Source organism: Hemibagrus wyckioides, linkage group LG07 (genome assembly GCF_019097595.1).
Source record: "Hemibagrus wyckioides isolate EC202008001 linkage group LG07, SWU_Hwy_1.0, whole genome shotgun sequence".
Taxonomy (NCBI): Eukaryota; Metazoa; Chordata; class Actinopteri; order Siluriformes; family Bagridae; genus Hemibagrus; species Hemibagrus wyckioides.
Window position 1 is genome coordinate 18499315 of NC_080716.1, and position 25647 is coordinate 18524961.

Below are 25647 nucleotides of genomic sequence, written 5' to 3' on the forward strand. Positions count from 1 at the left end.
AATCATAATTTTGTTTTAATTTCTGAGAATTGCCTATCGTGTGCAGGTGAGATAGCAATCCGTGTATTCCGGGCATGTACGGAGCTGGGGATCCGGACGGTGGCTGTGTACTCCGAGCAGGATACAGGCCAGATGCACAGACAGAAAGCAGATGAGGCCTACCTGATTGGCAAAGGGCTGCCCCCTGTTGCCGCTTACCTTCACATACCTGACATCATCAAAGTGGCCAAGGTCAGGCAGCTCCTTCTGGCTGCAGTCCATTGTGAAGTGATTGTGACTGTATGCTTCCCACTCTGAAGGTTATGGGAACTCTGTAGGGTCTCCCTTTGTAAATGTCAAAAGGAACAGCCCTTTAAATTTCAGCTAAATGTCAGATTTCATAGACAAAACCAGTGTTCATTCAGTGTCATTCTCATGTAAATTTCAAGTAATTTGTTTATTTATCTAGTTATTCAGTTATTTAGCTTATAATTGTTTAGCTTTTTCCTCACACTGCATGACAAAACAAATGAACAAGCTATCAACAACAAGCTAGTTGTTACTTCAACTAATGAATCACTGTATCACTCACTCTGCTTAAAGCTTTTTCTTTAAATAATGTTAATATTTTGTTCTTCAACTTGAGATGGAAAAAAAAAAACCATTTGGTTACTTTGGCTGAATCTTTGGAGTGAAGTGCCCATCAGTAGGTCCTTTCAGCAATGACCTTTAAAAAGGCTATTTGAAGTAAACGTTTTTTATCCCTCCTGTTTGGTAAGACTGTACAAACAGCTGCCTAGGGAATTCTTTTACCCAAAAACCCTGCAAAGTCTTCATCACTTCAGAATGGATCGCAACATTTGTCTGTTTCTACTTATATTGTGTATGCGAATACCTCAAGATGTTTCCCTGTCTGTATATCTGTCTGACTTGCCCTGACTTCTGTCTGTCTTATTGCTTGTCTATCTCTGTGTTTGTATTTCCTAACTCTAACATTTTCTCTTTCACAAGTAACTGAAATCGACAGTGGTTCTGAAAACGGTGCTCCAATTTTCCCAAACTATAATTACGAAACTAAAAATGCACTGATCTATTAAAGCAGCAGGGGATGTGCAAAGTACCTCCTGCTATGTGTTCTTTGCTCTGGAAAGGACTCTAATCTAATATCCCTACAAGCCTTTTCTGAACAAGGTTTTACTGCTTATATGAATTCCTGTCATATACTTTCCACTTCCATCCAGAGAAATACTCCTCTGTGGCATTAATTAAAGCTAATTAGTACAAAAAACATTTTGTCAGGGAACAGGATGTCCACCACAGCACCACAGCAATGTAGCTCAAACTGACATTATCTGAAATAACGATATAGCTTTGCTCTGCTCTTGATTAAATATATATCATTGATTAAAGCAAGCTGTGGTATATGGGCCCATACTGGCTGATGGCAGCACACAGAGCAATTCCTCCTGTGTACAATGCACTGCAGTGTACCTGGTGTCCTGGTGGTCAATAATATTCATTATTTGCTATGGTTGAGTCCTGCCTCATCAGTGAAGATGAACCCTTGTGGGTTGTCCCTGAAATCAAACTCTTTTACACAACCCCACTAGATGTGATTATTAGAGATGCAGTATACAAACACAGCCGGTCTTCATTTGTGCATTTGCCTTTTTTATTTGGTTCAAACGTTAAAGTAAAAGTTAAATTCCATGTTTACATTTTTCACAACTCTTTACACAGCACTCCATATGGACCAAAATGTGAATGAGATTTTCAGTGCCTTTATACAAAATACATTCACGAAACACTTTTTTTTTTCTCATTCAATCTTCAGCACTGGCAAAACTATGCATTTTGACAGCTCATTTTGCAAATACTGGCTTACACTATGTTTAACAGATTCCCAAACCAAATGGCCTGCAGTTAAATATCGAGTCCTAAATAGCTAAGCAACAAATATTAATAATAATGAACTACAATCAAAATCCAAACAATCCCCAAAATTATGTAACAAGCCTAAAAGAAAAGGAAAACAGAGAATCCACAGGACCAAAAAGAAATATATTACTGAAAATAAAACCTAATACGTTTCCTCCCTCCTTATTCACCTCATAGAAGTGGAAAGTGCATCCACATGATCTCATGATATGATTTTGTGAGTGATTGATCAAGTAGGCAAAGGTAATTTGCCCCAGCTGTAGTAAGAGAAGAGATGATGTAGGCTTAGATTACATTATATTTTATGCACATTCCATACAGTATATATAGCTGCTTGTTTTGTAATAGAAAGTATCTGAAAAAACGTTCCATAAATAAAGTACAGCACTCTTTATTCTCCACCACTATCATCAAAACACCATTTCAGTAAATCAATCTTTTGGAAGAATGGTGTTCATCCCTGCAGTACAGTGCTAGAGAGAATCTATATTGGCAGTTTATTGTGGGTCAACACCTTAACACCCTTTACGGTGGTAGGACTAGTATATTGTAATAGTATATTGCTTTCTGGCCAATTAGTGTAACCAGGTAAGGGATACTAATAAAGATTTGTTTGAATATGTTCCTGAAGAATCTTTTCAAGTTTGTTAGTTGCGTATTTGGGAACCACGCTTTTAACCAACAACTTTGAGCAGTAAATTGTTATAGGTTCAATTAGCGTACATTTTCACCCTTACGGGAGGAAAGTGTCATCGATAATTGGTTAGAGAAAGAGTAGGAGGAGTTTTCGTCCAATTAGACCCAGAGTACCGAGGGAAAAGTTGGGAGATTGTTGCTGTTCACTGAGTGAGAAGGATGGTGTTTAGTTTGAGACAGAAGGGAGAAAGACATTTTAGTTGCTAACCCAGCAATTTATTTGAGTTTCTTAATCGTCTTGCAAGTGTTTGCTTTTGTTTTCTGCAATTTTACTCCGCATAACATTTTATACACCTACATATAGTTAGCTATAGACATTCGTTTAGCATGTTAGAATATTCTTTAGTTATTTGAAGGCAACATTTTTCTTTAGTGAGTGTAGGGTTAGCTAGCATTAGGTTAACTATTACACCATTGAAAACCAGTAGCCAGCTTCATCATCAGGTTTTGGCCCTGCTACCATGTGATTGAGGAAAGAACTGATAATTAATTTAGATGCTCACATATAGTATGTACATTTAAGTTCAATTAAAATACTCCAGCTTCATCCCCAAGCCCAAAGACATGTGTTATAGGCTGATTGGCATCTCTAAATTGTCCGTAGTGTGTGAATGAGGTTCCCCATGACACAGATAGATGGATATACTTATAAATATTACTGGAAAGTGGTTTAAACATGGCTGTGCTTTTTACCCAGTGCTGCTTAAGAATAAGAAGCTTTTATTATTGTCATACATACCTTAGAGCGTAGTGAAACTCTTTCTTAACATATCCTAACTTTGGAGGTGGTGGTCAGAACCCACAGCACTCAAGGAGGTCAGGGACCCAACAGCGGCAGCTTGGTAGTGCTGGGGCTTGAAAACCAACCCGCTGATCAACAACCCAGAGCCTTAACCACTTGAGCTACCACTGCCCACTGCCCACAGCCCAATGCCATTTATAATATAATATAAAGGCCATCTGTATTTGGCAGACACCCCTATCCAAAGCAACTTAGATTTATCTCATTTTTATACAAGCAGCAATTGAAAGTTAAGGGCCTTGCCCAAGGTCCCAGTAGTGGCAGCTTGGTGGTGGTAGGATTTTTAACTCACAATTTCAGGTCTTTCTGCACAATGCCATGCTCCGTAGCATGTAATCTTGTAAACTGTTCAACCAGTCCTACACTCCTACTGGTGTGAGACGTTTTGCTTCACAATGTTTGCACCTTGAGAATTGTGTGTTAATGGAGTTCAGGATGTGACGACTCAAGTCAATTATATTGAATGCCATTGCTCTCTAAATGAACACGAGGTGCAGGCTGTGCTTTATTAAGAGACAAAGAGACTTTTGTGCCACCAAGTGAATATTGTTCTAAGGTGTGGAAAAATCTTTTGTTTTGTGGTTTCTTTTGCAAGTATTTTAAAATTATTATTTTTTTGCTAAAGTTTTAGTATGGAGATACTAAAATGGATGGATAAATGGCTATTCAAAGCTGAGGTTAATGAAAACAAAGGCGTGGCCAGACCTTCAGACTCAGCCTGCCTCTAATCATGGTACACAGCTAGGGCCTTGAGTGGTTTCTGTATAATTTTTACAGTCAGACCAGGTGCTTATCTATGACTGTAAAAATAAGGTGCCTCCAATCCTCCCGAAACACACATACCTTACGTACACACAGATTTTTCCAAACATCCTGCCTTATTCTGTGAGAGTGATTTAGTGGGTCTCTTCCTCCTAATCCATTATCATGGGGAGCACACACTCAGCCAAACAGAGGGAGGCTGGCTTCCAATTACCCCCTGATTGGGATTTTAATAAATTTAGTATTTGCTTTGAATACTTGCAGACTAATTAGGGCTGACGCACATCTTCTGTCTTTTTTCCCCCTCATCTCATTTGCATTTTTTAAAAAAAAACCTTTTCAAAATTCTCATTGGTCTCCCTCTTTGCATTCTTTTGCAGGAGAATAATGTGGATGCCATCCATCCAGGATATGGGTTCTTGTCAGAGCGGTCAGATTTTGCTCAGGCCTGCGAGGACTCAGGGGTCAGATTCATTGGCCCAAGTCCAGAAGTTGTACGCAAGATGGGAGATAAAGTAGAGGCTCGTGCTCTAGCCATCCAAGCTGGTATGGTGGTTTATCTTATCATATAAAAAACGTCCTCCTGTATGTCCTTGATACATGAATAATCCTTGATACATGAATAATCTACTTGTTTACATATGTGTAGGTGTTCCAGTCGTTCCAGGGACAAATTCACCGATATCCTGCCTCCAGGAGGCTCAGGAGTTTGCTAAGACCTACGGCTTTCCCATTATTTTCAAAGCAGCCTATGGGGGAGGTGGACGTGGCATGCGGGTGGTCAGGGAATATGAGGTGTGTGTGTGTGTGTTTGTGTATATTCATATTTGTGAATCCATTTGATGGCTATCTACCAGTATATAACAATTTTCATCTTAATGTAGAGCAATTAAATTGTTTTCTCTACCTACTAATTCCCCTGACATTCTCACTACCTAATAATTTATTTATAACTCATAACAAGCATATGAGCAAATTATAACAAATCTAACACCTTTATATGAATAATTTAAACAATACTAATATCGTAGATACACCTGCAACAAAATTAAAAATGTTGCCCTTGGCTCAGCAAGAGAGAAAGGGAAAGAGAGAAATATATATATATTATGAATTATTTAAAAATAATAATAATAATAAATCATGCAAACCTTTTTCTTTAATTGAAGGCTTGTCCTGATTTTTTTAATCAAAGTTGCAAGACAGCCTAAAAAAAAACCCTGCTTTGATAAGGTTTTACTCCACTTTCCATATATAGCCATGTTTGATAAGTATTGTTATTAGAAATGAATTGTAATTTTTGAAATGAATCATTTCGCAGGAGTTAGAGGAGAATTATCAAAGGGCATACTCTGAGGCTTTGGCTGCTTTTGGAAACGGCGCTCTGTTCGTAGAGAAGTTCATTGAGAAACCACGCCACATCGAGGTGCAAATTCTAGGTGAGTGTGTGTGTGTGTGTGTGTCCCCTCTTACTATGATTTATTAGCTTGACTCTGGCGTATTCTTGCCATTATGTGGGAGTATTTTCACTCATTAAGCATGATTTGTTCCTCTGGCGCCGGGTGCTTACTTGATGTTATACGTTTAAAAGTGAATCTAGCATGTTAAGGGAGAACAGCAGCGTTTCGAGGGGGAAGCAGTGAGCTCACTATGCGAGAAAGAACAAGGACACAGTGTCAGTGATGCAAAGTAGCTCTCTGGTGTTTTTTATTGCTGGTGTTCGTCTACACACCCCGGCTGAAGGACACAGGGCTGGGCTGAATGTTGTGGTGGATGGCCTGAATATTTTAATTTTGAGAGATTTATTGGGTTCTTATTCAAATGGAGAGACTATTAGGAAAAATAGATTTTTTTTTTTAATAGACATTCTGGTTGTAAGCTTTGTGTTTAATAAGCAATGTACATTGTTATTACAAAAAAGTGACTTTCGACCCTAAGGAAAAAAAAAGAAGGCGTACATCGTCTATTGTGTATTATTTAAAATGCACCAGGTGTTGTCTGTTGATGGAAGCAGCAGTGCAAAGGGTGTCTTTCACACTTGATATACGAAGAGTTTGAGCACAAACGTGTGAACATATCAGATCTAGCTGGTGCAGGGTCATAAGAGTTTTCTTCCAGGGTTGCCAGTCCAATAACAAGTCAAAAACTGATACGTATTGATTTTAGTCCAGCATCACTAGATGAAATATGAACAACATCTTCAGAATGGGATCAAGATATGTGTGTGTGTGTGTGTATGTGTTGAAGACTGAAATCGACCTTGTAGTTTTTAGTGCATGCTGAGAATTTTACTAGTATGTTGAGCATTTTCATGGCAGTGTGTGTTTGAGATGATTTACTGGTCAATTAGTTTTCTGATGGGATGCCGGTGCCTGATCCTGGCACACTTCCACTGTTGTAACTCCTCTCACCCTCTACCTACCTGACTACCTACCTGATTTGGATACCTACTACTTCTGCTCGGAGCTTCTGTACCTATGACTCACTTTTCACTCCTGCAAATGGTTCCATGTGGATACTATAACTTTCAACGTCTTGCAAAACAGTTTATGCCAAAGACTCACTCCTGCTTCAGTGTATAAACCAGGATACTGTACATGCAAGTCTCCTCCCAAGACTCTTGTTCATTATTAGCACACGCTGTGTGGCTCTGTGGCGCAATGGATAGCGCATTGGACTTCTAAGTAGCACTGATTGAAGTGATTCAAAGGTTGTGGGTTCGAGTCCCACCAGAGTCGTGGTTTTGGGGCATTCATGGCTGATTGGTTAATTCTCTGAGTTACTGATCAGATGGTTAGAGTTCAAGCATCTGCCACTGTTGGGCCCTTGAGCAAGGCCCTTAACCCTTTCTGCTTCAAGGCTGCTGTATCATGGCTGAGCTGTGTTCTGACTCCAGTGGATACGCATAGAATGATTAACATGTTGATGATTAACAAAACATTAATATACTCATACTGAATATTTCTCAATTTCATGGGAAAACTATGCACAGAGATCCCAGGTATAGACCTGTTAATGCAGGTTTCTTTAATAATGAAGCACACCACAGCGTCTTGACTAATAGCGCTCCCTTGTGGAGGATACTCCGCCTACAATCTGTGAGCGTGATTCAGAGAGACCCAAATAACAGCCACTTTTCCTGCACTCTTATTATCTTATTGACAAGATGAGATCCCTGCATAGTGATTAGCTCAGTAGGAGGCTGCGAAATCACGCCAGACTTAAAAAGGAACAGCCTAAAAAATATCGTGTAGGGTTTTTTTTTTTTTTTTAAGACGTGCTTTGTTTCTCAGTCTTTTACCTGTGTTTTTCTGGCTCTTTCTTTCCCAGGTGATAAGTATGGAAATGTGATCCATTTGTATGAGAGAGACTGTTCCATTCAGAGACGGCATCAGAAGGTGGTGGAGATTGCGCCTGCTGCTCAGCTGGACCCACATCTCAGAGACAGACTCACCTCTGACTCGGTTAAACTGGCCAAGCAGGTATATACACTCTCCTGAACACACACACACACACAGTACATCATGTTTTTTTTTATTCTTAGCCCACCTTTGCAGCTTGTATAAGGCGTTTTATGACATTCTCATACTAGTGTTGTCCGCTAACCCCTCGAGGGGATGTGTTCTCTTTGTCGAAACGGTGTGAGTAAATCCATGGCTTTTATTTATCAATCCCTACAATACCAGGCAGAGGAAAAAGGAAAAGGGGGATCAGTGAGCAAGACGTGAGACCGACTCCTTTAAACTCCAACTCTAACCATTATTGCTTTCACTAGATCCACCGCTTTATCTGATTTTATCATATTTACCATCCTTTATTATCTTCATACCCATCCACTCGTTCTCACTTTCTCTGTCCCATAATCCCCTGCTCACACCTGCTTGTTTTTCTCTTCCTTTTCCAGGGCTGTACAGTGTGTTCATGTTGTTGCTCGGGCGCTAATATCTGCAAGATCACAGTCACACCAACGCAAACGTGATCACTGTGTAGTTGTACAAATTACATTTATGTAATTTAATAATTATTACCACTACTCGATGTGTGTAATTATCAAACATTTTCCATCTGGCAAGCAATAGTGCACGGAAAAGATACAAATGTTATTCGGTGTCACTGTCAGTGCATTTCATTACAGCAATTTGAGTAAAGTGTAGGGCTGACACATTTTTGGAAAATTTTCGAACAAATTTCAAATGTCACGTGATTCGTTCGAATATGTTCAAATACATTCCCTCCGTCCACTCAAAAAAGGCTACCACAACACGAACATTCTTTTTAGTATTATATTAACACTCTGTACGTCACAGAATATGTAATAAATGAGGATATGAAGCTAGTGGGTGCAAGTGTTGAGGATGCAGAAGATAGGGACAGGTGGAGAGAGACGATTTGCTGTGGTGACCCCTGAAGGGAAAGCCGAAAGAAGAAGAAGAAGACAACGTCACAGAATAATATGAGGTTGTATACTTGGCTCTGTCTGACTTTCTGCTGCCTTGATGTGGTGGTAAGTCAGTAGGTGACCCTGAAGATTTGTTGTGGAGGTCTAAGCCTTATCTTTAGCCATAAATTCGCCATCTACAGTGTAGAACCCAAAATACTTCCACACGCTGCTTTTTTGGATGATTTCCGGTCATAACTGTCCGCTCAAGGCAGTTCTACTGCTTGCTATTAGCTTACATTTTGCTATCATTAGCTTAATTCGCTGATAGGTCAAGAGGACATTTAAACTTTTTAGGGCACCCACTGCTGGATCAGATGCTAAATAACAAAATTAAAAGCTGTCTAATGCATGTAGGCTGCATATTAATATTCATATGGGCAAATTATAGTTTGAATATGAATTTATAACCTCATGTTTGAACATATGTTTGAGTAAAAAGTGACAGGCCTGTTAAAGAATATAAGAAATAAAATAAAAATAAAAAGAAGCAAAAGAGAAAAAGGTCTTACCATGTGACATAAGGTCAATTAGATGAATAATACTAATACTAATATTAATAATAATAATAACAACAACAATAACAATAATAATAATAATAATAATAATAATAATAATAATAATAATAATAATAATAATAATCCTCCAATTTACCATTCATTTAAAAAATTTCATATTAAATTTTATTTTTCTGCATTTTTCAGTGACAAATTGTTCCCACCTACACAGATTATCACTTGTTGAGAAGTATTATTATGGATTAATTTGTGCTACAACACTTGAAACATTTCAAGCACCAGTTCAACCTGTTAAAAAGTTAACACACTGCCCTGTTGTTCTTTCTCTAACCCTCCTCTTTCTCTCCCGCCTTCACACTCACTTCTCTCTCCGCATTGCTCAACCTGATCTGCGCTTCAGTTTAATCATAGCTGAGGTTTTGCAGATTTTTGACCTCACACTTTTTTTTCTTTCTTTTCTTTCTTTTTTTTTTTTTTTTTTACAATATGTGACTTTATGTAATGACACAACTTTGAGCAGTGTTGAAGGAGAGGGAGAGATCTTATCTTATCTTATCTGCGATGTCCATTCCTCACCTTGGATTATGCTTCTAAAAGCTCTGGCATCTCTAAAGCTTTATAAAATATAAATAACGGCTTTCTGAACATATATGAAGCCTCATGGCAAGTATAAAAACTTCTATTTTTTCCGTTGTCTGTCTGGGGCAGAACTTTCTGATGTATTCAGCAGCTTCTAGACCCAGAAGAGAAGAATGTGATGTGCATGTTTGATGCTTTGGTTTCAGGGAACAAGTTTTGATAAGCACTACATAAAACTGAAGCAGCACTGTTAAGAGGTTTAAAGTCTTATGTTGTGTGTCATAACGACTCGGTGGATGAGTGATCTGAGCAGGTGGAATTGACATTTAGCTGCTCAGGAGTGCAAATGAAAGTTGAAAATCACTCATGCTGCACTCGGAAGAGGAAAATCTTTCCTTTGTGGGGATTAACCTGCGCTGATCTTTGTGCTCTGTCAAAACACCACACACACACACACACACACACACATAATCACTAGGTGGGGAGTCCAATCTGGAATCCCTCTGTCACAGAGATGTCCAGTAATGTCTCAAAACTTTTTCATATGTGTGTGTTTGCGTGTGTCTGTGTGTGTGTGTGTGTGTGTGTGTTACCAAGTCACATCTGCTGATAAAGCAAGCGCTGTCAGTTTTGATAAGTCATTCTCTCCGATGAGAAGCAAATTTGTATGTGTCATCCTTTGAAATGATATTAGTGAAGTTGGCAGGTGCGGAAGAGAGGACAGATGACAGGAAGAGATGGAATCCTAGAAAAAAAAATATCATACCGAGGAGCTGCAGCAGACAGGATGGATATATTTTCCATTTTCATCCCTTGATGAAACTTGGCAAGATGATGGTTCTAGTGTGTTGACAGGGAACCCTATCATTTTACGTGCACTCACACTGTTGCGTTGCCTGTCACACAGCAGGGGGCAGTGTGAGTCCCCCCGGCACTCCCCGGTTCCATGTGCACAATCACATTAAATATAAAAATGCTGTATTTGCAAACAGGATGCACATGCATGTATGAACAGTCTATAGAACACTGCTATAAACAGTATAAACAGCTTTCTCAAAGCAGCATTGCATTTTAAGATAAAAGAACTCATTAGGAGCGACTTGAATGTTTTGTTTTTGGAGCATTTCTGCCTATGGAATCATATATATATCATATATATATAGAGAGACCATTTCTTCTATTTTTCTATTGTGAGGTGATGCAGATGCAGATGGTAACGTTGTCGCCTTACAGACATCAGGATCCACTGTTCAATCCTGTCCTTGGGTTACTGTCTGTCCAGAGTTACACATGTAGACATGACCATGTGGGTTTCCTCAGGATTCTCCAGTTTCCTCTGATTTCCCATCTTAGTTGAACAACTATGCAAATGTGTGTGTGCAGATGCACCGCATAATTTGGGCTGCTGAACAAAGATTATTCCTGTCTGGTATACTGCTTGTATTATCATTTTTTATCTTAATATAAGGATTTTCACTTATCTTTGTTGGTAGCATCTAGACTGATGATGCAAACCTGATGAACTAAGATCCAGAATAATGATCAATGATTTGCTTTCGCAATTAGAAAAGTCACATGCAGACAAAATCTGACTGAATAAAAAGTAAAATGGATGTGTAATTGAAGAATAACGTTGACTAAATGCAGAGAAACTGCTGAGAAACTCTTCAGAATATGACATGAAATGAAAGCGTGTAGATATGAGTGTGAATTATGTTGATAAGGCACTGAATGGAAATCTTTTCAACAGCTCAGTTCACACTCATCATATTGAGAATGTGTGTGCTATTTAACGTCAGACCATATTTATGATCAGTTTGATGCACTTTCTGATTAGTTTAGTCTGCCATCTTTTTGGCAAACATGCTCATTGTTGAAGATGTTTTACCTTTTTCTTTTTGTTTTCCTTCAGCTGAAACAATGAGCTTCTGTAAATTTAACACTCAACCTTCTGAGTCAGTTATAAACAGCACAAGCTGCATATTCATTACAGCAAGTATACAAAAGAAAAAGCACATAAAAGGCACAATCCTCCACGGACCCTGTTAGAAAATCAGCTCGCTTTTTTTTTTTTATTTATTAATCCTTTTTAAATCTCATTTATTTATTTATTTATTTATTGTGTTTGTTTTGATTATTTTGTTAGTCAGTTAATTATTTTTTATTTCTTTTTTTTAATTTATTCATGATATAAATTAGGGCCTTGGGAATTTTTTTAAAAATTTTCCCCAACGCAAAACATGCTGAAAGGGTTAATCTAATATCCACAGCATTACTGACTTCATTCATAATGTTGCATTAACCTCTGCTCTTCATAATCTAATGTGCATCAAACTGAGTGTGTTAATTAGAAATGATCTGAAGAGTCAGTCATTAGCAGCAGTCGAGGAACGTTTGACCCTTCAACTGGAGGACTGCTAACTTCAACACACACATTTAATCAGAGCAGAGATGCATTAATTCCTCAACTACAGTTGCATATTTCACTGTTATAGCCCAATATCCACTGCACCTGAGCAATTAAACATCTCACTGACAGTTTGTGTGTGTGTGTGTGTGAGAGAGAGAGAGAGAGAGAGAGAGACAGAGAGAGAGAGAGAGACAGAGAGAGAGACAGAGAGATTTCTATTATGTAGCAGTGTGGAAAATTCATATTACACATTATTAGCGCATCGCGGCACATAATCCAGCATGAGACTGCATTTTTAATCAGCATGTTTTTTAATTTGATGCTGTGTGATAAGACATTCTATATCTAAAAAGAGCAAACAAAAAAGGCAATTTGCAAGTCAATAATTAGAAGGTTAGGAATGTTCAGGGTGCACATAACCTATTTATGAATTCCAGCATCTGTGTGTGTGTGTGTGTGTGTGTGTACACATAAGTGCATGTGTTTAAAGGAAAGCTTTTCACCTGCCCCTCAGTGAAAACATGTACAAGCAGCAGAAGGCTTTTCACTGCAGAGGAGCAGAAGAGTGGATTGATGGGTGGATGGCAAGAAGGGGAGAGGGATATGAATCAAAAAGGTGAGGGATGAGGTTAAGGATAAAACAGTGTGGAGGATGGGAAGAATGCATAGGAGAGCAAATGAAAACGGAATGGAATGTTAAGTGATCGATAGGAAGAAAGAAAAAGGCCAAACAGAAAAGAGAGAGAAAGAGAATATGGATTGAGGGGAGGGATTATTTTGATTTCGTCATTTAGATGAGTGCTATGCTCTGCTTTATTAAACCATACAAGCTTTAATGAACATGTTTATAGTGCTCTCTCTCTCTCTCTCTCTCTCTCTCTCTCTCTCTCTCAGTCATGCTCTCTCTCTCAGTCATGCTCTCTCTCTCTCTCTCTCTCTCTCAGTCATGCTCTCTCTCTCTCTCTCTCTCTCTCTCTCAGTCATGCTCTCTCTCTCTCTCTCTCTCTCTCTTACTCTCTCTCTCTCCAGCCAATTCCCTCTCTTACTCTCTCATTGATTCACTCATGTCTCCTATCAAATTTTATTAATCCTGCTATTTTATTCCTCTCCTTCCCGCCATCTCCTTTTCTTGCCCTTGGTTTGATTTCTGTGCTAATTCATCAAAGCTGATTTCACTCCATAAATTAATTTATAGAGCTCATTAATTTACACACAGCTCTTCAAATCCCTACTCAATTACTTTGCCTTTTGTATTTTGTGTTTATTTGATGCATGTAACTATATAGATTTAAAGGTCAATAATATTGTGTGCTTGTGTTGATAATGGAAAATCTGCCATGTGTGTGTATGTGTGTGTGTGTGTGTGTGTGTGTGAGAGAGAGAGAGAGAGAGAGAGAGAGTGTGTGTTTATGGGAGGGCAGTAGAAAGGTGGAGAGAGAAAGAAAGCTATAAAAGGTGCATTTCGATAGAATTTTAAGCAGTGAATGAAGATGGAGATGGAGGAAATCCAAAACCACCCTGTTATTTTGGATGAGACAAGGAAAGTAGGACTAAAGCCAGAATGAATGAAGAATGCTGATGGAATGAAAGATAAGGAGAGAGGAATAACCAGTGGAAGAGAAGGACACTCATCTTTATAGGGTCAAAATGAACACACACTTTTCCCCCTCTCTCTCTCTCCCTCTGTATGTCTGTCTGTCTGTCTGTCTCTCTCTCTCTCTCTCTCTCTCTCTTTCTTTCTTCTCTCTCTCTCACACACACACACACACATACACACACTAAAGAGCCTGAAGATCCAGCAGTACCGCATGTAAAGATGCCCTCTGTCTGTGAAGGGTAGCATTTATTGCTGGTGACATTGATATGACCAAAATCAAATCAGTTACAGCAGACTGACCACACACACACACACACACACACACAAACGCTCACGCACACACACATAAAGGGACTTATAGTGTTTTTTTTATAGCTTCTTGACTGGACACTTATTGTCCGTCACAAGCTGTTTGTATAAACAGTACTGCATGTGATGTGACTGTTGCAAATGCATCCGTTTGCCTGCTGTCTGACAGAAGGATGAGTCATGATTGAAAAACCGTGCTGTTTCTGGAAGGCATGAATTCCTTGCACTATTTTTGGAAAGGCGAGACCTTCTCGGGTCAAAGCTCACTCATTTAATCATCCCTCCATCTTGTGTATTCTCGCTGTTCCCCTCTCACAAGCAGTCCCACCCCTTTGCGCTTCCTCTTTCCTCAAGAATGAATTCACCTCGACATTTTTTTTTTTTTTACATCTACTTCCATTGTTTCAGATTAAATTTAAAGAAGTTTTTCTTGGATTAGCCTACTCTGTTCGGGAATGTACTGCTAAAATGAAAAACATGAGGCGCACAATAAGGTGCAACACTTTTGACGAGATTATTTGTGCATTTCTCAGTGCCACACACTGTCAGTGTTCCTTAGTCAGTGTGAACCTTCATTTACGGCCTCTGACCCTGCGGCGCTCACACTCCTCTCAGTCTCTCGCTGGTCTGTCGGCTCCCTCTGTTCCATGACCTGCAACTGCCCTGTAGTGATAAAATTACTCTGGTTGAATTTTTAAAAAAATTATAGCATATTTTACACTGTGTTGTGAAAAGACATGTACACCCATGCACTACAGTATAGCATTATAAAGATACTGCAGCATCATTATGCTGGTGTCCAAACACTAAAGGAAGGCATCTTTAAAAATCATGGCCTGCATTAGAATGTGTGTAAGAAGTAAAGCATATTGGAGACAAATGTTGCACTTACAGTATACACCCTTATCCAAAGCAACTTACTTTTTTATTTGTTATACAATTGATGGTTAAGGGCCTTGTTCAAGGGCCCAGCAGTAGCAGCTTGGTGGACCTGGGATTCGAACCTTCAGATCAGTAGTCGAACACATAACCACTAAGCTACCAGATCCCTCATGTAGATACACATACACACAGGCATGGGGAATATTTATACGTAATTGTAATCAAAGGATCTTTGTTGTAAACAGAGGATTTCTGCTCAGATTGCAATTTTATTTTAATACTCTGAGCGTGTGTGTGTGTGTGTGTGTGTCCGTGCCAGAATTGGGTCTGTTCATTGATTTCCTTTTTGTGTGTGTGATTTTTAATGTGTGTTTTTCTGGCTCTCTCTCCTTTTCTCTCTAAATATGATTTAAATTGCAGATGGTTTTATTGGCAAATCGATGCATGTGTCACTAGCAACAAATTAGCTTTCGAGGTGATTGGTCATATAAAAAAAGAGAGCCGATGAATAATTCCCGTAGTAGATCTTGAAAATGGAGAAACTCATAAACTAAAACGAGAGCCTTAGCTAACCCGATTCTATCATTTCCTCCTCACATCTCACCTTTACTCGCTCCAGAGCAATAAAAATCATTACTTGGCTATCTCTCTCTCTCTCTCTCTCTCTTTCTTCTCCTTGAGGCTGTGTGAACTGCAGTGAGTGGGTGTTGCACAAATGGCTGCCAAATCTTTCCAAACAGACAAGCCTCTGGTGATATAAACTCCAGCCCTCAGCTGGCACACAAAGATCTTCATTCCATATGCACGCCCTCATACACACAGACTGGACACAGACACACACAAACATATACTCTACATTCACATCTACTATGCAGCAGATTAAAACACTGAGCTGCCTGCGAGGTGAACTGTAATTGTATTGAAAACACTGACAACCTTCAGGCCAACCGAAGCCACCATGTCTGTTAAGACATAAATTTAAGGTAAAATGACAGAGCTGAGTAGCTCAGTTCCAACGAGTTGATCAGGGGACATGAGATTAAACCCCACATGAAAACACACCCATTGTCAGCTTAGACAAGACACCCAGCAGTGTAGGTATACATAATACTTGTACACACAAATCTTTATGGCTGATATCTTTTGCAAATTTTCAGTTCATTACTCCTATCTATTTCATTTCCCACATAATGTATGCATAACATGCTTCAGCCATCCAATTATCAAGCATGTGTCCTTAGGAGACACTTTCTGATCTCTCTCTCTCTCTCTCTCTCTTTGTCTGTCTCTGTCTCTCTCTCTCTTAACTGTAACCTCACTGACCTTTTTACTAAATGTCCTCACAAGTGTCCTGTCCCTAAATTAAACCTAATGTCCTTTTCTCAGAGCCTTCTTTAGTCTACTGTGTTGTGCTTGGCATAAAAAGGGAGGTGTTTTGAGCTGAAACTCAGCCTTGGACCTGTTTTTCATCTTTCCCACTAGTTTAATTGAGGTCTTCACTTCCTTCTTCTGTCAGTGCAGATAGTTTTGCATGTCTAAATTTCTAAGAATGTGAGAAAGAGATTGCTACTGCATAGAAAGAGTCTCGAAGTTGTCTCCTGTCGTCCTTCTGAAAGCGTCCTGTTAACAAGCTCTCTGGTATTCCGCAGTAGGTGTGTGTATGAAAGCGTATGTATGTCTCTTTCAGAGTTAGTCAGATATTCATCCTCAATTCCCCAGGCCAGCTGTCGTGAATGGTTGCCATGGTGACTGACAAGAGTAATCGGGGCTACGTTTATTGAATCTAGCGAGATAGCAATCTCCTCTAGCACTGATTATTTCTCTGCCTGCACGATGACGTGCATGCCATGCTGTTCACTTTTAAACAATCAATTTCAGTGTCTTGACCACGCATGCTGAATGTTCTGTAAAAAAAAAGGCAAAAATGGAGACACTGAAACTGGCAAAATAGTCTGGAAATTACTGTCTATACATGTGAGGGTTCTTTTTTTTTCCAGTAACCTGAATTCTGCTGTGTTTGTGTGCAGTAATGAGACTCACTCACGATTCTTGAGGGTATTTATTTATTTATTTTTGGGGATAGTTGTTATGGCAGCTATTATCTCTGAATGTGTCAAGCCATACCTGCTGTAGCTCAGTGACCAGCCTCATATACATACACCTTACCTATAAGCTCATTTTAGCCACTCGAGTAGATTCATTTAGTGCTAATGGGGCTCTCTGGTTATTATGCAAACGCTCATTTTAAATAACAGAAACAAATTTCCGAATCTTCAATCTATAACATTTACATTTCCCAGGTTTGAAGATTTAAAATAATACCCTCACAAAAAATAGGCCTATATATTATATATTATTCAGCTAATGCACAACACTGGGTGATGTGAGAGCCAAAGGTGGATGCAGTTAAATGAAATTTACTTCCACTAAAACATTATGCTCAGACTTATGGATATATCACTGGGGAAAGTCTTGAATTGAAATCTCTGTTTAGCTCAAGGGAACTATTCTAATTTGGAAAAGGTGATTCGTAATTGTTCAGTCCAACTTCATGCGCGTAATTCATTTTTTTGTCGGCAGTGCAAGGGAATGCAAAATAAAATTTGGCAGGAAAATATTAGAAAGGAATGCAAGCATACAGTGGGAATATTTAGAATGCTCTCAAAAACTGAAAGCTTTAGGTATAAACAGATAACAGGTTGTTCATCATTAAAGTTTCCACTGTTTAATATATTTAATATTAGATAACACATTAATTTTGTTCAGTGTTATTTGTATAACGCCTTGAACAGCGGGTATTGTCATAAAAGCAGCTTTACGTGAATATAAAAATTCTGAATAAACATGAAAAGTTCAATTAGTTAAAAATAAAAATGTAAAAATGAAATATATAAATTACAATTTTAAATTTATATTTATCTCTAATGAGTGACCCAGAGGTGAAGATGATGAGGAAAAACTCCCTGAGATGATATGAGGAAGAAACCTTGATAGGAACTATACTCAAATGGGAACCTCATCCTCATCTGGGTGACACTGATTATCAATAATCGCGATATCTGGACACTGTATAGTCAAGTGCAATTGTATAGCCAGGAGCTTTTGACCACAAGACATAGAAATAACTGACAAAAGTCAAACCTGAAGCTGAAAAGCAATCAGAACATTTAATGTTCACTAAGATCAACATTTAGGAATATGGTGTATCTGTCAGGAACAGCTGGACAGTTCCCTGCCAGGCCCAGAGAGGGCGCTGGAAGGTGAACCTTGGAAGCCTGCTTCTTTGTGTGTCTTTTGTTACGCCCTTCCTATTGTTCCTATCCTGATTGTGTCACCTGTATCCCATTTAGCCCTAATGTCTACCCCTATAAATAGGGATCCTTGTGTTTGTGTCCTTGTCCACGATTGTTATCTGTACCGTGGTTTCTGTTGGGGTTTTGTTTGCTAGGTTCCATGTCCAAGCTAAGGTCTAGGTTTTGTTTAGTTTAGTTTAGTTAACCACGCCATGTCTAGTGTTACGTTTGTTTCCCTATGTCGCGTCTTAAATGTAATAAAAGCAGTGCTTCGCTGAATCCTGCGCATGGGTCTCATTACACCGTGTGCCGGCGTGCGCACACACACCACGGGCGTCTGGGGTGGAGCCCCGCATAGGGCGGGGGTCCCAGACGTTACAGTATCTTTCCGTTTCATCATTTACCTGGACTTGTTATTGTAGATCAAAGCAGGTGCATTTAGTTAATATTTGAACACTGATTTAATACTTGTACTAACTTGCTCTGTTACTTTGTTAACATTACTTATAGAATATTAATGCTGAAGTTCATGGTTTGGTGACTAATGCAGTAATGTTTAAGCTTTTCACCAAGTGCAGTAATGGTTAAGTTAAGGTTAAGCTTAGTGTTTAGTGTCACTGTTCCGCAAGATTTTGCAAATTACTTTTCGGGATTGATTGATTAATGATCCAAGTCAAATGGATGACCTTTCCCGAAGCGATCTGACTCGGATTTGAGATCTAGCCATGCTTAAAAAAAGCTTCAGTCAAGCAGGGCTGAGCTGTTTTTCACCTGGTGCAACCCCTCTGTGAAGATCATGTCAGGTGATCTGTGTATTGAAAATACTCAGTGTGAGCTAGTTGAGTCAATATTTACACACGTTTGTAAGAAATACACTTTTCTTCTAGAGAGAAAAACACACACACTTATCCTTCTAGGACTGTACTAGATAACACTTTATTTAAATACTCTATTGTAGACATACTCGTATGTGGACACCCTACCTTTCCACCCATATGTTGTTCTTACCCTAAACTCCTGCCTCAAAGTTGGAAGCAAATACTGGTCTAGAATGTCTTCTCTGGAACTAACATGTTCTAGCATGACAATGCTCTTGTACACAAAGCCAGATCTATAAACATATGGTTTGCCGAGATTAGAGTGAAAGAACACAGAGTTGGAGGGTCTGCACAGAATCCTGACCTCAACTCTATTGAAATTCTTTATTGATGACTGCACCTCAGATCTCCTCACCCTACATCACTGCCTGATCTCACTAATGCTCTTGTGGCTGAATGAACACAAATCCCCACAGCCACACTCCAAAATCTAGTGGAAAGCTTTCTCAGAAGAGTGGCGGATATTAAAGCAGCAATGAATCTGAAAATGGGATGTTCAAAACAGCAGCAAAGAAACCACTTGCTTGGAAAAAGCAATAAAATAAGCATACAGGTGTGACTGGTCAGATTCATGATAGAATGCACATTTTTGTTATAGCCTTTTTCCTGTTTATCTGGTACACTACTGGACTACCAGTCTTCTAGCTTTCACTGGAGAGTCAAGTACTTTTTGTCACAAAACACAGCTTTGAGCCTATTGTTTTGTTTGCTTGTTTGTTTTTTTCTGTTTTGTTTTTGTTTTTTTTAATTATTATTATTATTTAGGCATTTTAAATTCCTACAGTTAACATGCGAGAAATAAAACTTTATTTACAATAAAAATAGAACACAGATGTAAGAAAATTAAAACAATTTATAATATAAAAAATACAAAAGTGTGTAAAAAAACAGAAAATGTTGAATAAGTAAAATGATAAAATGTAATAATAATATAATAAATAATGAATAATATAATAAATAATTATGAAGATCATGTAAATAAAACTGTAGACACTTATATATTCACCTTCTCATTCTTCTCCTGCTAGAGTTTGTAATGTAATTACACTATCAAACATCATCAACCAGTCAGGGTGGGTTACGGGTAGACTACTAGTCTACTATCTAGAAGCTCCTCCCAGTCCAAAGCCATATTATGGATACGGAGCAATGTCCAGAACAGACTTTTACTGATTTATGTCAGAAGTTATTCAAGTTCTAGAAACTGTGTACTTTCTGTACAGTTGACTTTTTATACAGAATTTGCAGATATATTATGTACGTATGTTTACATTTTCAGAAATTTACCTTTGTTTTCATAAAACTATTGTGCTGTTTTCTATGACATAATAGTCTATAGATGCAGTCCAGGTGTTGTTTACACCATTCCCCGAGATTGAGGCTAATGTGAGGTCAATGAAACACTTTGTCTTACACAATACACAATGAGTCATTTATCTTCCCCAGTTTCTCTATATGATGATCAATCTAATAACAGTTTTAAGGATCCTTTCCTTGTAAACATTTTGAACTCTTTAGAAACCTACAACAGTGTAGCAGGAAACGTCTTTTTTTGGAAACTAAGAACCTTAAAGAACCCTGTTTTCTAAGAGTACATCTAGCTAAATGATAGATATGCCTTTTATAAAGCTTTAAAAAGTCTGTAATGCAACCTTCACTGTGGAAGATCGTGTCTTATATATTCCTTAATAATTTAGAATGTATATGGTGTGTTACTATAAGTTGTATCTTGTTTCAGAGAGTTTTTTTTCTTTTTTTAATCGCTAGCACCACACACAGCTTCACAGTTTAGCGATACAACGATAAGTTTGTGTTTGTTATTTTGTTGAGATTATGAACCAACCTTCCACAAAGTTCGATTTTTTTTCTCAAGGATGTTATTTGCTTGATTCTCCTGGTATTTTTTTTTGGTTATTTGCTCCACAGATATCTCAGATAGACCTCTGAGGAGAAATCTGTCACTGCATACACACAGCCTAATTTCCTTATTCAGTAGCTTGTTTGTTTGTTTTTTTGTTATTTTTTAATATCTTAAGTGCAAGTGATGATAATCATCGTTGTGTAAACACTCCAGTTTAATGTCAAGTTGTATTAGCATAAATTTCCATCCAACATCGACTAGCAAGGACTCGTTTTTTCGTGTCAACAAATTTGTTTATATTTTATAGAAAAGTCTTCAGGAGTGTTACTTGTAGAGTATAAAGTTCATGTGGTTCAGTGTCAAACTGCTCAGTAAGCAGAACAAAACTTGCAATATAGTGAATAGGCCTTGTTATTTTATTACAAGGTCATTATCCAGTGCGACTATATTAACCCCTTAAATCCTCGGGGACCTGTTCGAGTTTCTCACTCTTCTAACTGCACAACTTTTCTATTAGTTTCACTGGAGATACTGAATAATTCATATAGTAGCTACTGAATCATATGTTATAAGATGAATAACTGAATAATGAGCAGGGACTTTAAGGAGGTAAAACATTTGGGAGAACTTTATGATTCCAAAATGCATTCATGTCAAGATAGAATTATGAGATGACAACTTGGATATTTGATTTCTGTTGCCGTTCATCTTCCCTCTCTCTCTCTCTCTCTCTCTCTCTCTCTCTCTCACACACACACACACACACACACACACAGATATTAGTTTCTATGGCAGCAGCATTATCTAAGACCGAATTTATCATCTTTTGCTAATAGAAAGCTAAAAATTGACACTGTAGTGCTAATGTTTGTTATAAGATCATTACTAAAAATGATAAATGTGTGACAGAAGTATGCAGATTTAAATCAAGTTAAATTCTGACATTATACACCTCATTACCTTTACTTGCAGAAGCTGTTACTGTTATTCTGGCTGTGTTTATTTATATGTGACTACACAACTGTCACATAAGAGCATTTGACAAATGCTCAGTTTCTAACGGGGTAATTACATGTATGAAAAACAAAACCCTCATATTTACTGTTATTTCTTCATGACACTGACGTACTAGTGCAGGTAAAGCTGTCTCCTGATACATGGAAACACTTTTACACATAACAGTACCACTAAACCTTGTCTTATAAATAAAACAGTAATATTTATGACTGCCAGCATATCCATCTGTTGATATAAAATGTTCAACATAGCAATGGCTGATAACGAATGACTGGTAAATGAGAGACAGATGTTTTTACAGCAGGGCAATGGGTATTTTCTAGAGTCAAGCTGAGGTAAAAACCTGCTCCCAAAATTTGGATCTTTGATCATCTGACATGATTTCTTTATAGCATTCACTACAACCTACAAACAACAATTTGTAATGTGCATATAGAAAGCATAACAAGAGGTTAGAATTTTTTGTTTTACAGCTATGTAAACCCTGCTAGACCCCTGGAAATATCCTGATTAGACAGACTGCACTTATCTGTTTTTTCTTTGGGAGATATCAAGTCCTAATCTTACTTAATGTCTAAAAAAACCCCCAAAGGTGTCAGTTCTTCCACTGCCAGAGGTCAAATCAATTTTACGGCCCTGCAATGACATGTACCTCTCAAAATATTTCATGGAGCAAAAGAAACAGACAAAATGCAGAAAATGTTCTTCATAACCAAACTGATTTAAGTTAGGTATTATAGGCCAATGTGTCCAAATGTGATACCTTCAGAAGTTACAATATGTGGCTCAAGTGGTTAAGGCTCCAGGTTATTGATCAGAGGCATGAGGTTCCAGCCCCAGCACTGCCAAGCTGCCACTGTTGGGCCCTTGAGCAAGACCCTCACTGCTCCATGGGTGCTGTATCATGCTTGACTCTGCACCCTGACCCCAACCCCCATATATGCAAAGAGAGAATTTCACTGTGCTATATTGTATATGTGACAAATAAAGGCTTCTGTCTATCTGTTTTATCACTGATGCAGTGGAAGGTTCTCAAAACCATCAACAGTCATACCTTTAATAGTCAATTGAAATGGAGGTTCAGTGTAGCTACAGGGGTTTATTACAGCATCTGGAGATGATCATTTGTTTTATATTGTCATCATGAATGCTGATAAACAATAACACTCATACAATCCACTCTGAACATTGTTGGAATCAGAAGAAATTAATTCTACAGAAAAATAATAACCCCAAGCGCACTGATAAGAAGATCAAGGCATACTTATGAAAGAAATAAGCTTCTGCTTTTCTCAGAACAAAGGCCTGGTCACCCCAGAGCCCAGACCTCAATTAAATGTGTTTGGGATTACAATGAATTTGAGAAGAATGAGAAAATGCAACCAATTTTCAATTGAACTTTGAAGAAGTTTAGGTGAGGTTGGAAGTCGAGGTGTTGAGAAGAATAAAAAGTGATCTCTGTGGAACTCAAAGCATGTCTGCCAAGACGTAGCTATAGTAACTGTAACAATTTCTTAAGGCTCTGTTTTTTATTCATTTTAACCACATATGGCCCAAAATTATGCTACAATTATGAAGCATTCAAACAAATATCCCAAACAGAATTTCTATTAAAAAAGCAAAGGCTTGTTAGAAGTCATATATCTACATGGCCGCTATTGAAGTTATCATTAAAAATGAACTAAAAACTACATATTGACTGCATAATTATATAAGAATCTCATTAGATAATGTCATATCTTGTCTCATGTTTCGAAAGTTGATGGATCTTTTCATTTATAGCATTATTTAACAGAATTTAAATGATATCATTAAAATGTCTAAATTAAAACAGTAAGTTAATATATTGGAAATATGCTGTAGTGTCAATTAAGTTTTATTTAAATAACTGATGGTCTACCAAAGTGCTGTACAAAAACGAGCATTACAAATAAGAAAACAATAACATAACAAAACACAAGCCTCATGCAAAGTATGAAAGCAATATTAGGAATAAAACACGCAGAAGAGGTTCATGGCAAATGAAAAAGTGAGTTTTATAAAAACAAAAGAGATGAATCTAAATCATGGCTTTATAAAACAAAAGAGATGAATCTGCTCTAATAAATTGTTCTGTAGTCTTCACACAGATGCACAAACATCTGTGAGAGGCAGGAGAAACATCAGGAGGCATTTGCGTTTATATATAAACTTATAAACCAACATTTGTTAAAGTTTTGTCGCATCTCTGGACACACCCACATCTAGTACACATAGTTTCACTGCAAGCTGGACAGATATCATTGAAAAATAATGAGCTACGTTGACGTTGCAAGTCACTGTATGTGTAAACAATGCATTAGAAGCTACAACAGATTCACCAGTCTTTTGTTTTTTCTTGGAGTTAATAAGAGCAAAACATTTACTCTTGAGCTTCACTATATGAAAGCTACTGGTTGCTAATTAGAACGCTTCAGGAGGAAGACAAGCCTGACTGCACACACTTGCATACAAAAACCAAGCTCTACATACAGCAAGGCAATAAAGACAGCCAAGACTGACCACATCACAGCCAGCAGTACTGGCCAGGAAATACCCAGAGCTCTTTTTCCTTTGATTAATAAACTGCAAAGAGTCCTTCACCATGATTCTGCAGGAAATTTCATTTTTGTTTAAAGATAAAATACAAAACAGAAATCTATCTGCAGTTTTAGAAAACGTTCATCAATCCTTAAGTCTGTTTCACCTTCCTCAGGGTTACAGACGACTTATGGGTTACGGCTGATGGCGGCTTGCTGAACATCCTGTACTTTTTCCTACTGAATCTGTCTGTTGCTTTTGATACATCTCCTGATAATATTAGTTGGTCTTATGGGTACTGAGCTCTTTTGATTCTGATCTTATTTCCCAGGCACAGAAATTTAAATTCATTTATAGGTTTTATTCTGGCCTCTCTCATGGTGTTCCCCATGGCTCAGTTCTTGACTCGCTTCTGTCTATTTTATAAATCCTTCCCTATGGAAGATGTTATCAGGCATTTCTATTGTTATAGAAATGATACATTGATTTACGCACAGGTCCTGCATTGGTGGACTGTCTGAATGACCTAAAGTCCTGGATATCACTTTAGACCGCTCACTTACATTGGATTCTTATAGTAAACCATTACAAAGACTGCTTTCTTTCACCTCAAGAACATTTTTGTCCATCCTTTTCCCTTTCCGCAGAAAATAAACCTGACCATGTTTTATTACATCTAGACTTGTATGTGACAATATTCCGTAGGCACATGAATGCTTCTTCTTTTTTTCTTTGTATCTTGGCATTCTTCTCTAGCCTTTTACTTCCACACCTGCACACATTCTCCAATAATACCAATCTGATTTCTGTACCATTGCCTTGGCTCTGCATCATAGCAGACTGGCCTTTATGTACGGAACACTGTCCATTTTTCTCCATTTTAAACCACAAGTAAAAACCCATTTTTTGCCTGTGGATTGTACCACTTAGAAGCCATGAAAATGGGTTTGGACTGTAATTGCCATGGTCAGTTTTGCGGCCAAGACTGTCAGTGAATAGCTAATAACTTAAACAGGATAAACTTTGTTATAACTTGAACTTGAATCTCCTGGTTACACAATTGCACTGTTTTGACCATATAGTACACAGTTATAGAAGGAAAATTATTTATAATCACACTATCCAGTGT

General features: G+C 38.0%; 2 protein-coding genes, 1 long non-coding RNA gene and 1 other non-coding gene across 8 annotated transcripts in view; 3 read left to right on the top strand and 1 right to left on the bottom strand.

Moving 5' to 3' along the window:
• Positions 1-25647, top strand: part of rwdd (RWD domain containing 4) — a 269519-nt gene that overhangs the window by 202563 nt on the left and 41309 nt on the right. The gene's annotated exons all lie outside the window — the stretch shown is intronic.
• The window catches only part of pcxb (pyruvate carboxylase b), a 222481-nt gene that overhangs the window by 10553 nt on the left and 186281 nt on the right, over positions 1-25647 (top strand). For all 4 annotated transcript variants that reach the window (XM_058394276.1, XM_058394274.1, XM_058394275.1 and 1 more), the window contains 5 exons: positions 47-231; positions 4558-4723; positions 4827-4972; positions 5499-5616; positions 7508-7659. In XM_058394276.1, coding sequence (XP_058250259.1) covers positions 47-231; positions 4558-4723; positions 4827-4972; positions 5499-5616; positions 7508-7659 — 767 coding nt within the window. The remainder of the gene's footprint in view (positions 1-46; positions 232-4557; positions 4724-4826; positions 4973-5498; positions 5617-7507; positions 7660-25647) is intronic.
• On the top strand, positions 6824-6915 carry trnar-ucu (transfer RNA arginine (anticodon UCU)). The gene is given in 2 exon segments: positions 6824-6860; positions 6880-6915. It is a non-coding gene; the product is annotated as a tRNA-Arg (tRNA).
• The window catches only part of LOC131355793 (uncharacterized), a 39739-nt gene continuing 28664 nt past the window's right edge, over positions 14573-25647 (bottom strand). The window contains exon 3 of the long non-coding RNA XR_009204944.1: positions 14573-14691. This is a non-coding gene — a long non-coding RNA (uncharacterized LOC131355793). The remainder of the gene's footprint in view (positions 14692-25647) is intronic.